The 16,255-nt window shown below is 47.4% G+C and overlaps 1 protein-coding gene across 1 annotated transcript in view; it reads left to right on the top strand.

The window, feature by feature from the left end:
- Positions 1-16,255, top strand: part of LOC306918767 (uncharacterized protein) — a 208,682-nt gene that overhangs the window by 106,489 nt on the left and 85,938 nt on the right. Inside the window, exon 7 of the mRNA XM_079531631.1 lies at positions 231-344. Within this exon, the coding sequence (XP_079387757.1) occupies positions 231-344 (114 nt within the window). The remainder of the gene's footprint in view (positions 1-230; positions 345-16,255) is intronic.

Genomic DNA, 16,255 nt, shown 5'->3' with positions numbered 1-16,255 from the left:
TCTCTCTACTTGTAGAACGACACATAATGATTAAGAACGTTGAAACCCAAGATGTTGTGTTCTCTCTATTTCATTCATTGTTGTCCTGTTTTCATGGAACTGTAATATTGTGAAAGGAAACCCACAGATTAGACTCTCTTATACTTGTTGGGACATAACAATACATCCTCTTGAACAAAGTGACTTTTTCATTCACATGATAATTGTATGAATATGTTTTATGATTCCAGAAGTGTTGACCACAGAGCAGAGTCTCCAACTCCCAGCCTTCTGTCTGTGAAGAGTGACAAGTCTAAAGACTGGGGTGCTAACTTCAGTAATGAACCTGGACCTCCACACGCTAAGTATGTCAACCCTCTATAAATATATTGTGAGTAAAATATAAATGCTTCCGTCATACAGTCTGGAGCAACGGATGCTCTGATCACGAGTAAAATATAAATGCTCCATAAATCCATATAATATAAATCCATATCATCCATACATTACACAATTAGGTATGTATACACCATGTATACAAGTATACATGGTGTCTATGTAACTGTTATCATCATCATCATCATCATACTATAATTAACTCAATGTCTGAATGAATGAATGTCTGAATGTGTGTCAGAAACACTGCCGTAGCTCCTCACTGTCTGCACCAATCGCTCCCACGTTTCACACAGGCGTTGACCATAATATTACGGAGGTCTTAACGAAGTCTTTTTTTCTATTTAACAATTCATTGATTAATAACTAATTTATTAGTGCATTAAAACTTCCTATCCACTTACATGGGGAAATGCACAAACTCACCTCAAGTATTTTTCTCTCAGAAACCGTCGGAGCTACAGTCACAACACTTGGAGGGGAGGTTCATAATAATTATTCAAATTAATGTAATAAATAATTACATCAGTCGGCTTCATGGTGGCGCTAAAACAGCCCACTTTACATTTCACCTTATAACTCTTGAACCGTATGTTGTAAAGTCAAAATGTCACTTTCCTTGGATTCCTTGGGTCATGACGCATCTCCCCATATAGGCCACGCCCATTTGCGTCAGGATAGCTTTCCGCCATTTTGAATTTTCTTCCACACTTGTTGCTCCACCTACAGCTATCATGAAAAGTAAACATAATAAAAGGAAGACATGAACAGGTGGAGGAAAAACTCACGACCATAACATGGTGTTCTTGTGCCCCCTCTTGGCCAGGCCCTGTAACTACAGTCTTTAACATGCCTAGTAAAACCACAACGTAATATTATCCCTAAACTGATTTACCAACTATTATTAATAATTATTAATTTCTTTATTTTGTGGGGGGAGGGTCATAAAACACCCCAACACATTATTCTCAAAATAATATTGCGGGCCAGAAATAATAACCTCTAATCTATCTGTGCAACTTGTATTGTACTGTATTTACAGTACATTTTACTGGTGATATTATTTCATTCATTGTTGTCCTGTTTTCATGGAACTGTAATATTGTGAAAGGAAACCCACAGATTAGACTCTCTTATACTTGTTGGGACATAACAATACATCCTCTTGAACAAAGTGACTTTTTCATTCACATGATAATTGTATGAATTTGTCTCTAAAGTAAAATATATATATCTGGAGCAACGGAAGCTCTGATCATGAGTAAAATATAAAATGTAGGCCCATTTCACAACTACCATTTGTATTAAAGGTTTTGGAGAAAATAGTTTATAACCAATTACAGTCATTTTTAATTTCATTTTTGGATCAACATCTGGCCCCACCCCTCAACGCACCGGACACCCTCAATTCCAACATCTGCACATCTGCTAAAAACCTCTGCATTATCCTCGATAGTTATTTTAAATTCGATAAGCAAATCAGTTCACATGTCGTTAAGACCAGCTTCTTCCAACTCCGCCTCCTCGCAAAGGTCAAGCCATATCTTCCCTCAAAACAGTTAGAAACCGCAATTCATGCTTTTATTTTGAAATCTCAGCTCAAGATCTATTTTCTCTGGATTTTCATTCCATCTGAGTCTAATGTTTGTTTTCACTGTAGTTTTCTGTGTTTGTATCTTTCGTGCTTCTACGTTATTCCTGTGATCATGTTGACATTTCTCATGTTGTGTTTCTTCTACATTGTTTTTTCTTTGCTTGTTTTGTTTTGCTTCTGATCTGTAGATTCTGTTCAGGACTTTGGTGAATGTTGGTTGTTTTAAACGTGCTCTATAAATATTACTCTATACTCTCACAGTACTCTATAAATAAAGTTTGTATATTAAACTATCTCTTATCTATATTGTATTGTCTTCATCTCCACAGAGAGACATTCAGAAACACACCTGGACAGAAGACATTCAGTCAAACCACACCTGGACACAGTAAGACTGGACACATTTTACACTCATTAACATTTTATATCAATTAATGAAATGTTTAAATAGCAGCAGACGACATCAGATTAAATATCCATGTTGTATTCCTGTATCAATGTCCAAATACTGATGATAAAATATACATTTAGACTAAAACAAATGATGCAACGTTATTTATTTTAGCCAAATTTCTTTCTTTTCAAATCATATATTTTCTGGAGGATATTTAATACATAGTTTTAATGCTATGGATTGTTCAATGTAAAGTTGTAAATGAAGCATAATGTATTAATTGTCTTCTCATATCAGATGTCAGTCTGCCGGAGGATCTAAAGGTCTATAAGTTCACTTTGGAGAGTCTTGATGGCGTGACATACGTCATTGAACTGCCCTCCTCCCTCTCCAACATCTACACAGACCTCCACCTATCAGCGGGAGGGAGTGAAGGGGTTAATCAGCAACATGAGGTGTGGCAGCTTGAGACCGCCTCCAACATGAAGACCCTCCATGACGTCCTAATCAAGTGCCGTGCCGTCTTTAAGACCCTCCTCCCTGGCAGAGACACACCCAGCAGCAGAGTTCTGACCAAGGGCATCGCTGGCATCGGAAAGACATTCTCTGTGCGTAAGTTCGCTCTGGACTGGGCAAGAGGTTTGGAGAACCAAGACATCATTCTCCTGGTTCTCTTCTCATTCCGGGAGCTGAACTTGGTCCGAGATGAGCAGCACAGTCTTCTCTCACTGATCCATGTTTTCCATCCAACGTTAAAGAAGGTCACAGCAGAGCAGCTCGCTGCCTGGAAAGTTGGCTTCATCGTCGATGGTCTCGATGAAAGCAGGTTTCCGCTGAAATTCCAGAACATAGACGTCGATTCTGATGTCTTCGACAACAATGACGTCGTCTCTGATGTCACGGTGACATCATCGGTGGGCATGCTGCTGACGAACCTCATCAAGGGGAATCTGCTCCCCTCGGCTCTCCTCTGGATAACCACCAGACCTGCAGCAGCCAATCAGATCCCTCCTGCATGCATTGACATGGTGACAGAAGTACGAGGGTTCACAGACCCCCAGAAGGAGGAGTTCTTCAGGAAGATGTTCAGTGAGGATGAGGAGCTGGCCAGCACCATCATCTCACACGTGAAGACATCAAAGAGCATCCACATCATGTGTCACATCCCAGTCTTCTGTTGGATGACCGCTACCGTTGTGGAGGACCTGGTGAAGACAGACGAGACAGGACAGCTGCCCAAGAACCTGACTGGGATGTACAGACACTTCATCTCGCTCCAGTTAAGGAGGATGAAGACGAAGTATGACGAGACTCATGAGGTGAAAAGAAAAGAAAAGAAAAAGCAAAAAAGCAAAAAAGAGAGAATCCGAGAAAAAAGAAGGGAGACTGAGAGGTTGTTTCTCCTGAATCTGGGCATGCTGGCGTTTAAACATCTGGAGAAAGGCAGCGTCATGTTCTACCAAGAAGACCTGGAAGAGTGTGGTCTCGATGTGAACGACGCCTCGCTGTACTCGGGAGTGTGCACAGAGATCTTCAAAGAAGAGACCGTTCAATCTCAGAGAAAGATCTACAGCTTTGTTCATCTGAGCATCCAGGAGTTCCTGGCTGCAGTCTACCTGATGCACTGTTTCACACAGAAGAACATGGAGGTCCTGAAGACATTCCTGGGAGGAGAAGAAGAAGAAGAAATGACCCTGGATGTCTTCCTGCAGAGAGCCGTGCAAAAATCCCTGAAGAGTAAGAACGGCCACCTGGACCTCTTTGTCCGCTTCCTTCATGGCCTCTCACTGGAGTCCAACCCGAGTCTGTTAGGAGGCCTGCTGGGTCAGACAGAGAACAGTCCAGAGAGCATCCAGAGAGCCATCAACAACCTGAAGGAGATGACAAATAAAGATGGGAGTCTCTCTCCTGACAGATTCATCAACATCTTCCACTGTCTGATGGAGATGAACGACCACTCAGTACATCAGGAGATCCAACAGTACCTGAAGTCAGCGGACAGATCAAAGACAAAACTGTCTGCGAGCCAGTGTTCAGCTCTGGCCTTCATGCTGCTGACGTCAGAGGAGGTTCTGGAGGAGTTGGACATGCACCAATACAACACATCATCATGGGGGAAAAACAGTCTGGTCCCAGCTGTGAGGAACTGCAGAAAGGCTCGGTTAGTAGGCGGGGTGGGGAGGAGAGAGAGAGAGAGAGAGAGAGGGGGGGGGGGGGGGGAGAGGGGGGGGAAGAGGGGGGGGAGAGAGAGAGGGGGGAGGGGGAGAGAGAGAGAGAGAGAGAGAGAGAGGGGGGGAGAGAGAGAGAGGGGGGGGAGAGAGAGAGAGAGAGAGAGAGAGGGGGGAGAGAGAGAGAGATAGAGAGAGAGAGACACAGAGAGAGACACAGAGAGAGACACAGAGAGAGACACAGAGAGAGACACACAGAGAGAGAGAGAGAGAGAGTATCATGGAATGTGATGATTTATCCATAAATGCAGATTCTAGATCCATACGAGTTACACACTGGTATTAATATAGATCACTGGGATGTTTTCTGGTTCTCTGTTCTTATGACCTGTCAATATCTGACCAACTAGACATTGGTACCCCTATTTGTACCCCTAGACATTGGTACCCCTATTGGTACCCCTAGACATTGGTACCCCTATTGGTACCCCTAGACATTGGTACATTTACATTACACTTTATAGTTAATTTCCTTGAACATGAACTTGATCTAATCTGTGTTGATAATCACTGATTTTACATCATCTACATTTACAGACTTGTTGGCTGTGACCTCCGTCAGCCAGCATATGAGATTGTGGCTTCAGCTCTCAGCTCTAATCCTTCACATCTAAGAGAATTGGACATCAGTTATAATAACATAACGGATCCATCCATGGACCTGCTCTCTGCTGCATTGAAGAGTCCAAACTGTCAACTGGAGATACTGAGGTCACATTATTATTTAGATTAGTTCTGTTTTATTATGTATTGTTTCATTCTAATAACAACGTGTGAATAAAGTCATGGACATCATGGTATCCCACACTGATTAGAATAATTATATGGTCAGAGTTTTGTTTAGTTCACACTCTCACATCACAGTAGAGTAACTACAATATGTGATCCATCATGGCTGCTAGGGGATTATCATTATCAATGCTACAGTACAGTAACTACAATATGTGATCCATCATGGCTGCTAGGGGATTATCGTTATCAATGCTACGGTACAGTAACTACAATATGTGATCCATCATGGCTGCTAGGGGATTATCATTATCAATGCTACGGTACAGTAACTACAATATGTGATCCATCATGGCTGCTAGGGGATTATCGTTATCAATGCTACGGTACAGTAACTACAATATGTGATCCATCATGGCTGCTAGGGGATTATCATTATCAATGCTACGGTACAGTAACTACAATATGTGATCCATCATGGCTGCTAGGGGATTATCATTTTCAATGCTACGGTACAGTAACTACAATATGTGATCCATCATGGCTGCTAGGGGATTATCATTATCAATGCTACGGTACAGTAACTACAATATGTTGTCCTGCCTTCTCTTTCCATCTCTTGGGGTCTTTACTCCAAACCTCTGATATTCAGTCCAGATATTTCATGTGTACTTACAGACTTGCTGGCTGTACCATCACACAGACAGGACTTGAAGTTCTGCTCTCAGCTCTCAGCTCTAATCTTCTCCATCTGAGAGAATTGGACCTCAGTTTCATCTGCCTGCAGGAATCACAACTGCTCCAGCTCTCTGCTGTCCTGAAGAGTCCACAGTGTGGACTGCAGATCCTGGGGTAAATAATGTGTGTTCTCTCTGTGTGGATCTCTACTTGAACATCAACAGCACTTTGTTAAATGTGTATTTCTCTGCAGGTTGTCAGGCTGTGGAGTCACAGAGGAAGGCTGTTCTGCTCTGGCTTCAGCTGTGACCTCCAACCCCTCCTCCCAGCTGAAACAGCTGGACTTGAACTTCAGCCACTTAGGAGAGTCTGCTCTGAAGGAGCTGTCTGCTGCTCTGGAGACTGTCAAGTGAGTAGACTATAGGACTGTGTCCATGTTGGTCAGTAGACTATAAGACTGTGTCCATGGTGGTCAGTAGAGTATAGGACCGTGTCCATGTTGGTCAGTAGACTATAGGACCGTGTCCATGTTGGTCAGTAGACTATAGGACCGTGTCCATGTTGGGCAGTAGACTATAGGACCGTGTCCATGTTGGGCAGTAGACTATAGGACTGTGTCCATGTTGGTCAGTAGACTATAGGACTGTGTCCATGGTGGTCAGTAGACTATAGGACTGTGTCCATGTTGGGCAGTAGACTATAGGACTGTGTCCATGTTGGGCAGTAGACTATAGGACTGTGTCCATGTTGGTCAGTAGACTATAGGAATGTGTCCATGTTGGGCAGTAGACTATAGGACTGTGTCCATGTTGGGCAGTAGACTATAGGACTGTGTCCATGTTGGTCAGTAGACTATAGGACTGTGTCCATGTTGGGCAGTAGACTATAGGACTGTGTCCTGCATGTTGGTCAGTAGACTATAGGACTGTGTCCATGTTGGTCAGTAGACTATAGGACTGTGTCCATGTTGGTCAGTAGACTATAGGACTGTGTCCATGTTGGTCAGTAGACTATAGGACTGTGTCCATGGTGGTCAGTAGACTATAGGACTGTGTCCATGTTGGGCAGTAGACTATAGGACTGTGTCCATGTTGGTCAGTAGACTATAGGACTGTGTCCATGTTGGGCAGTAGACTATAGGACTGTGTCCATGTTGGTCAGTAGACTATAGGACTGTGTCCATGTTGGGCAGTAGACTATAGGACTGTGTCCATGTTGGTCAGTAGACTATAGGACTGTGTCCTGCATGTTGGTCAGTAGACTATAGGACTGTGTCCATGTTGGTCAGTAGACTATAGGACTGTGTCCATGTTGGGCAGTAGACTATAGGACTGTGTCCATGGTGGTCAGTAGACTATAGGACTGTGTCCATGGTGGTCAGTAGACTATAGGACTGTGTCCATGTTGGTCAGTAGACTATAGGACTGTGTCCATGGTGGTCAGTAGACTATAGATCATAATCTATAATTTAACACACAGAGAAAGACTGTTTAAACTAGAAACATGTGCTCCTCAGAACACAGGTCTCCGCCAGGACGGGTAGCTTATTGTGAGCCAGGAATGTTTCACAGTCAATCAGACGCTGCGTTCATGATTTGAAGCATTTTGTTCAAAACGAGACACTCCTGCAAACTATGGAAGCCAATCTTATCCAAATCTGAGAGATACGTCTTAATCACATGACCATAGAGATATGGCGTAGCAATGTGTGTGATGTTTGGACAGAGTCTGTGGGAGAATGATGACAAAATGTGTTCAGTAAATATTTGGTGGGACTAAAACAGGCCGATGTGAGACATTAAGCAGCAGAGGTTTTGACTTGATTCATTGTTGTTCTACTTCCTACAGTGTGAATCATGGAGGAGAACACTGGACTAAACCTCAACTCCTTACAACACGTGAGTCTGTCTGTCTGTCTGTCTGTCTGTCTGTCTGTCTGTCTGTCTGTCTGTCTGTCTGTCTGTCTGTCTGTCTGTCTGTCTGTCTGTCTAGCCCATTAACCCATTCTAGACGGGAACAACCAGTTCATAGCCGCGCTATGAACTTGTAGATCTGCTATTTTTGAAAAATCGTGGAAATGTGGCGCAAATCTTTGCTTCTGGGGGGGGGGTGGGGTCCCTGGAACAACATATTTTCAGATGGGGGTCGGCGGCCAAATTCAGATAATTCTGGGGCTCCTTGACATGAAATAGTTTGAGAACCACTGACAGAAACATGAGGTTTTTCAGAAAATACATTTTGTAGAATCGTCATCAGGTATAAATGGATTAAGACAGTTTTCTTAAAAACGTATCAGTGGTGCTCAAACTTTTTCATGTCATGGACAAATTATCTGTATGACCGCGGACCCCCATCTGAAAATATGTTGTTCCAGGGACCCCCCAGAAGCAAAGATTTGAGGTAAAAATGTTCGCTCTGAAAGAATATATATTCAAAGATTTGTGCCACATTTTCACGATTTTTCAAAAATAGCAGATCTACAAGCTTGTAGGGAACACAGACGCATTCCAGGTCTTAATGGGTTAACCCATTAAAGCCTGCGTCCTGATGTTGGACAGTTCTTAATACGTGAACATTCATCCAAATATCAGATCTACAAGCTCAACGCAAGCTCAACGTGAGCTTGTAGATCGTTTATTTTCAACAGAGAGTTGGAGTGTGGTCCTGGAGACACCAAGCGGTCCATGAAGGGTTAAAGTGGTCATGGTTCTCAATGTGGGGTCCGGGGACCCCCAGGGTTCCTTGGTGGGGTTCCAGGGGGACCTTCAGGGGGACCTTCAGGGGGTCCGGGGACCCCCTGAAGGTCCCCCTGAAGGTCCCCCTGGAACCTTGCTTTCCTTGGTGGGGTTCCAGGGGGACCTTCAGGGGTTCCAGGGGGACCCCCAGGGGTCCTTGGAGGGTTCCAGGGGGACCCCCAGGGGTCCTTGGTGGGGTTCCAGGGGGACCCCCAGGGTTCCCTGGTGGGGTTCCAGGGGGACCTTCAGGGGGTCCGGGGACCCCCGGGGTTCCTTGGTGGGGTTCCAGGGGGACCTTCAGGGGTTCCAGGGGGACCCCCAGGGGTCCTTGGAGGGTTCCAGGGGGACCCCCAGGGGTCCTTGGAGGGTTCCAGGGGGTCCTTCAGGGGGTCCGGGGACCCCCAGGGTTCCTTGGAGGGTTCCAGGGGGTCCCCAGGGGTCCTTGGAGGGTTCCAGGGTTCCATGGGGACCCCCAGGGGTCCTTGGAGGGTTCCAGGGGGACCCCCAGGGTTCCTTGGAGGGTTCCAGGGGGTCCCCAGGGTTCCTTGGAGGGTTCCAGGGGGACCCCAGGGGTCCTTGGAGGGTTCCAGGGGTCCTTGGAGGGTTCCAGGGGGTCCCCAGGGGTCCTTGGAGGGTTCCAGGGGGTCCCCAGGGGTCCCCAGGGGGTCCCCAGGGGGTCCCCAGGGGTCCTTGGAGGGGTCCAGGGGGTCCCCAGGGGTCCTTGGAGGGTTCCAGGGGGTCCCCAGGGGTCCTTGGAGGGTTCCAGGGGGTCCCCAGGGGTCCTTGGATTGTTCCAGGGTTCCATGAGGACCCCCAGGGGTCCTTGGAGGGTTCCAGGGGGTCCGGGGACTCCCAGGGGTCCTTGGAGGGTTCCAGGGGGTCCGGGGACCCCCAGGGTTCCTTGGAGGGTTCCAGGGGGTCCCCAGGGGTCCTTGGAGGGTTCCAGGGGACCCCCAGGGGTCCTTGGAGGGGTCCAGGGGGTCCCCAGGGGTCCTTGGAGTGTTCCAGGGGGTCCCCAGGGGTCCTTGGAGGGTTCCAGGGGGTCCCCAGGGGTCCTTGGAGGGTTCCAGGGGGTCCCCAGGGGTCCTTGGAGTGTTCCAGGGGGTCCCCAGGGGTCCTTGGAGGGTTCCAGGGGGTCCCCAGGGGTCCTTGGAGTGTTCCAGGGGGTCCCCAGGGGTCCTTGGAGGGGTCCAGGGGGTCCCCAGGGGGTCCCCAGGGGTCCTTGGAGTGTTCCAGGGGGTCCCCAGGGGTCCTTGGAGGGGTCCAGGGGGTCCCCAGGGGTCCTTGGAGTGTTCCAGGGGGTCCCCAGGGGTCCTTGGAGGGTTCCAGGGGGTCCCCAGGGGTCCTTGGAGTGTTCCAGGGGGTCCCCAGGGGTCCTTGGAGGGGTCCAGGGGGTCCCCAGGGGTCCTTGGAGGGTTCCAGGGGGTCCCCAGGGGTCCTTGGAGTGTTCCAGGGGGTCCCCAGGGGTCCTTGGAGGGTTCCAGGGGGTCCCCAGGGGTCCTTGGAGGGTCCCCAGGGGTCCTTGGAGGGTCCCAGGGACCCCCAGGGGTCCTTGGAGGGTTCCAGGGGGTCCCCAGGGGTCCTTGGAGGGTTCCAGGGGGTCCGGGGACTCCCAGGGGTCCTTGGAGGGTGACCCCCAGGGGTCCTTGGAGGGTTCCAGGGGGTCCTTGGAGGGTTCCAGGGGGTCCCCAGCTAAAGTGGTTAAAATGAATGTTCACGTATCAAGAACTGTCCAACTTCGGGATGCAGACTTTAAGGGGTTAATGGTTCTGAGCTTGTAGATCTGATATTTTAGACAGATTTTGTGTAGAGGGAACAGACAGACAGACAGACAGTTAAACCCATTAAGACCTGGAATGCGTCTGTGTCCCCTAAGGGAGCTTGTAGGTCTGCTATTTTTGAAAAATCGTGAAAATGTGGCACAAATCTTTGAATATATATTCTTTCAAACTATTTCATGTCAAGGAGCCCCAGAATTATCTGTATTTGGCCGCCGACCCCCATCTGAAAATATGTTGTTCCAGGGACCCCCCCCCCCCCCCCCCCAGAAGCAAAGATTTGAGTTAAAAACGTTCGCTCTGAAAGAATATATAATTTTATTCAAAGATTTGCGCCACATTTTCTCGATTTTTCTAAAATAGCAGATCTACAAGTTCATAGGGGTCCTTGGAGGGTTCCAGGGGGTCCGGGGACGTGTTGCGGTGTGACGCGTTGTGAGCTTGTAGATCTGCTATCTTCAGATAGTCAGTGTATATAATATGGTTGAAGTGGTTCCACTGATTCTGATGCTGTAAACATGAATGTTGCTGAGGACCCCCTGGAACACCTCAAGGACCCCTGGGGGTCCCTGGAACACCTCAAGGACCCCTGGGGGTCCCTGGACCCCCTGGAACACCTCAAGGACCCCTGGGGGTCCCCAGACCCCCTGGAACACCTCAAGGACCCCTGGGGGTCCCCGGACCCCCTGGAACCCTCCAAGGACCCCTGGGGACCCCCTGGAACACCTCAAGGACCCCTGGGGGTCCCTGGACCCCCTGGAACACCTCAAGGACCCCTGGGGGTCCCTGGAACACCTCAAGGACCCCTGGGGGTCCCCGGACCCCCTGGAACCCTCCAAGGACCCCTGGGGACCCCCTGGAACACCTCAAGGACCCCTGGGGGTCCCTGGAACACCTCAAGGACCCCTGGGGGTCCCCGGACCCCCTGGAACACCTCAAGGACCCCTGGGGGTCCCTGGAACACACTGAGAACCATTCATGATCTATACATCCTCACAATATTCATGTTTAAAGTTCCCCCCCCCAGCCACCCCCCCCCCCCCTCCATGCCGTGTGTGTGTGTGTGTGTGTGTGTGTGTGTGTGTGTGTGTGTGTGTGTGTGTGTGTGTGTGTGTGTGTGTGTGTGTGTGTGTGTGTGTGTGTGTGTGTGTGTGTGTGTGTGTGTGTGTGTGTGTGTGTGTGTGTGTGTGTGTGTGTGTGTGTGTGTGTGTGTGTGTGTGTGTGTGTGTGTGTCAATCATTCAGTGAATGATGTATTTAATGTGTACTGTGTTGTTTTCTCATCAGATTTCCAGCGTCTCACTCTGGACACAAACACAGCACACCCAGCCCTCTCTCTGTCTGAGAACAACAGGAAGGCGACACGTCAGGATGATCAGCCTCATTCATATCCTGATCATCCTGACAGGTTTGATAGAACGATTCAGGTTCTGAGTTCAGAGAGTGTAGATGAACGCTGCTACAGTGAGGTACAGTTCAGTGGAGTGGTTAGGATAGGAGTGACTGACAGAGACATCAGTAGGAAAGGAGCGGGTCAGGACTGTGGGTTTGGAAGGAATGAACATTCCTGGTGTCTGGACTGTACAGACGGTGGTGAGCTTTACTCTGTCTATCACAATAGTAAGAGGACTGTCCTTCCTATCCGTCCCTCTGGCTCCACCAGAGTAGCAGTGTATCTGGACCGTCCCGCTGGGACTCTGTCCTTCTACAGAGTGTTAGAGGACACTCTGACTCACCTGTACACCGTCCAGACCACCTTCACTCAAGCTCTGTACGCTGGGTTTGGGTTTTTCACTGACTCCTCCTCTGTGTCTCTGTGTGAGGACAGACAGGCTGTGAGGACAGACAGACAGGCTGTGAGGACAGACAGACAGGCTGTGAGGACAGACAGACAGGCTGTGAGGACAGACAGACAGGCTGTGAGGACAGACAGACAGGCTGTGAGGACAGACAGACAGGCTGTGAGGACAGACAGACAGTGTGTTGTATTATAATGTAATAATCAGGAACAGGTGTGGTGGGGGGGGGGGGGGGGGGTGTTTAATGAATATGGTTTGGTTTCCATAGCGACGGGGGGGTGGGGGGGGCTCTGTGTGTCTCTAACACAAACTATTTTTAGACAGGGGTCATCTGAGGTCATCTGAGGGTCATATGGGGTCATCTGAGGTTAACTGAGGGTCATCTGAGGGTTATCTGGGGTCATCTGAGGTCATCTGGGGTCATCTGAGGGTCATCTGAGGTCATCTGAGGTCAGGGGTCGAGGTTGAAGTTACAGTGTGTTTGTATAGGAAGGGGGCGGGGCCTCTTTAACACCATTTAAGTATAAAAGTCAATCAGATAAATTATAGTTTGACTTTATTATCGTTTTGCATCTTTGTGACAGAATGTTGTGGAAAATCTACATCTAAAAACCATAACATGTAATTTCACGTTTATGTTGAACCTGAATGTATATTTACTCATATCTTCAATAAGATGTAACCAATGCTGTTGTTTAAAGAAGAAGTAAATAATTAAAAAATATAAAGAAAAGAAAGAAAAACATTTTGGATGTAACTTTTTGCAGTGATGGTCTTTCACCTTTCTGTACACACACACACACACACACACACGCACACGCACACACTCTTCTCCCTTCTCTAAAACACCCTGGACAACGCTCCACACGTCCCAGACTCTCCTCCCTTCTCTAAAACACCCTGGACAACGCTCCACGCGTCCTAGACTCTTCTCCCTTCTCTAAAACACCCTGGACAACGCTCCACACGTCCCAGACTCTCCTCCCTTCTCTAAAACACCCTGGACAACGCTCCACACGTCCCAGACTCTTCTCCCTTCTCTAAAACACCCTGGACCACGCTCCACACGTCCCAGACTCTTCTCCCTTCTCTAAAACACCGTGGACAACGCTCCACACGTCCCAGACTCTTCTCCCTTCTCTAAAACACCCTGGACAACGCTCCACACGTCCCAGACTCTTCTCCCTTCTCTAAAACACCCTGGACAACGCTCCACACGTCCCAGACTCTTCTCCCTTCTCTAAAACACCCTGGACAACGCTCCACACGTCCCAGACTCTTCTCCCTTCTCTAAAACACCCTGGACAACGCTCCACACGTCCCAGACTCTTCTCCCTTCTCTACAACACCCTGGACAACGCTCCACACGTCCCAGACTCTTCTCCCTTCTCTAAAACACCCTGGACAACGCTCCACACGTCCCAGACTCTTCTCCCTTCTCTAAAACACCCTGGACAACGCTCCACACGTCCCAGACTCTTCGCCCTTCTCTAAAACACCCTGGACAACGCTCCACACGTCCCAGACTCTTCTCCCTTCTCTAAAACACCCTGGACAACGCTCCACGCGTCCCAGACTCTTCTCCCTTCTCTAAAACACCCTGGACAACGCTCCACACGTCCCAGACTCCTCTCCCTTCTCAAAATACCACCTCAGAAAATCTGTGTCTCCAAGTACCTCCATAATAACTGATGTTAATACCTGCCCTTGTTGTTCCATTCCTAACCCATTTTGGACAGGAACCCCATTTGGTGTTTTAAGCATTCTGTTATACTTTAGCTATTAAAAAAAGCAGATAAGCTTGTAGCTACGAGCTTGTAGGTCTGCTATTTTTGAAAAAGCGTGAAAATGTGGTGCAAATCTTGTTTTTTTTTTTAACTCAAATCTTTGCTTCTGGAGGGGTCACTGAACAACATATTTTCAGACGGGGGTCGGCGGCCAATTATTACATATAATTTTTGGGGTCCTTGACATGAAATATTGAGCACCACTGCCATAGAAACATTATGTTTCTATGGCAGTGGTGCTCAATATTTCAGCTATTTCAGAAAACTGTCAGGATTTAGAAGACATTTTTTTAATTTGGGTGTCAGGCTTAAATGGGCTGAGCCACTAAACTCAGTCTAATCACTAATCAGCACAACTGATGATATTTATAACGTCATTAATCCCTTCTCAAATCTTCTATTAACGTCTAGGTGTGATGTCGTGTTTATAACGTGATTAATCCCTTCTCAATTCTTCTATTAACGTCTAGGTGTGATGTCGTGTTTATAACGTGATTAATCCCTTCTCAAATCTTCTATTAACGTCTAGGTGTGATGTCGTGTTTATAACGTGATTAATCCCTTCTCAAATCTTCTATTAACGTCTAGGTGTGATGTCGTGTTTATAACGTGATTAATCCGTTCTCAAATCTTCTATTAACGTCTAGGTGTGATGTCGTGTTTATAACGTGATTAATCCCTTCTCAAATCTTCTATTAACGTCTAGGTGTGATGTCGTGTTTATAACGTGATTAATCCCTTCTCAAATCTTCTATTAACGTCTAGGTGTGATGTCGTGTTTATAACGTGATTAATCCCTTCTCAAATCTTCTATTAACGTCTAGGTGTGATGTCGTGTTTATAACGTGATTAATCCCTTCTCAAATCTTCTATTAACGTCTAGGTGTGATGTCGTGTTTATAACGTGATTAATCCCTTCTCAAATCTTCTATTAACGTCTAGGTGTGATGTCGTGTTTATAACGTGATTAATCCCTTCTCAAATCTTCTATTAACGTCTAGGTGTGATGTCGTGTTTATAACGTGACTAATCCGTTCTCAAATCTTCTATTAACGTCTAGGTGTGATGTCGTGTTTATAACGTGATTAATCCCTTCTCAAATCTTCTATTAACGTCTAGGTGTGATGTCGTGTTTATAACGTGATTAATCCCTTCTCAAATCTATTAACGTCTAGGTGTGATGTCGTGTTTATAACGTGATTAATCCCTTCTCAAATCTTCTATTAACGTCTAGGTGTGATGTCGTGTTTATAACGTGATTAATCCCTTCTCAAATCTTCTATTAACGTCTAGGTGTGATGTCGTGTTTATAACGTGACTAATCCGTTCTCAAATCTTCTATTAACGTCTAGGTGTGATGTCGTGTTTATAACGTGATTAATCCCTTCTCAAATCTTCTATTAACGTCTAGGTGTGATGTCGTGTTTATAACGTGATTAATCCCTTCTCAAATCTTCTATTAACGTCTAGGTGTGATGTCGTGTTTATAACGTGATTAATCCCTTCTCAAATCTTCTATTAACGTCTAGGTGTGATGTCGTGTTTATAACGTGATTAATCCCTTCTCAAATCTTCTATTAACGTCTAGGTGTGATGTCGTGTTTATAACGTGATTAATCCCTTCTCAAATCTTCTATTAACGTCTAGGTGTGATGTCGTGCTCATTTCAGCACGGCTGGAGAGCCTGTTTCAACCAATTGCTGATTGGTCAGAAGAACTACCCGTAGTAATATCAACATTTCATTCCACTTTGGTCTTTTTTCTCGTATTTTGGGGGCGACTCCTCTGCGTACCACCAGAGGGTGCTCAAGTACCACCAGAGGGTGGGAGGCTCTGCTCTAGAGCAGTGGTTTTCAACCAGTGGTCCGGGGGTCCCTGAGGGGTTCTAGGACCCCCGGGGGTCCCTGGGGGGCTCTAGGACCACCGGGGGTCCCTGAGGGGCTCTAGGACCCCTGGGGGTCCCTGAGGGGAGGGGTTCTAGGACCCCTGGGGGTCCCTGAGGGGCTCTAGGACCCCCGGGGGTCCCTGAGGGGCTCTAGGACCCCCGGGGGTCCCTGAGGGGTTCTAGGGGGGTCCCTGAGGGGTGGTTCTAGGACCCCCGGGGGTCCCTGAGGGGCTCTAGGACCCCCGGGGGTCCCTGAGGGGTTCTAGGTGGGTCC

The sequence above is a fragment of the Electrona antarctica genome, assembly GCF_951216825.1.
Source record: "Electrona antarctica genome assembly, contig: scaffold_90, whole genome shotgun sequence".
Classification (NCBI taxonomy): domain Eukaryota; kingdom Metazoa; phylum Chordata; class Actinopteri; order Myctophiformes; family Myctophidae; genus Electrona; species Electrona antarctica.
Note: the sequence above shows the minus strand (reverse complement) of the source record. Positions and strands in the feature narration are given on the sequence as shown.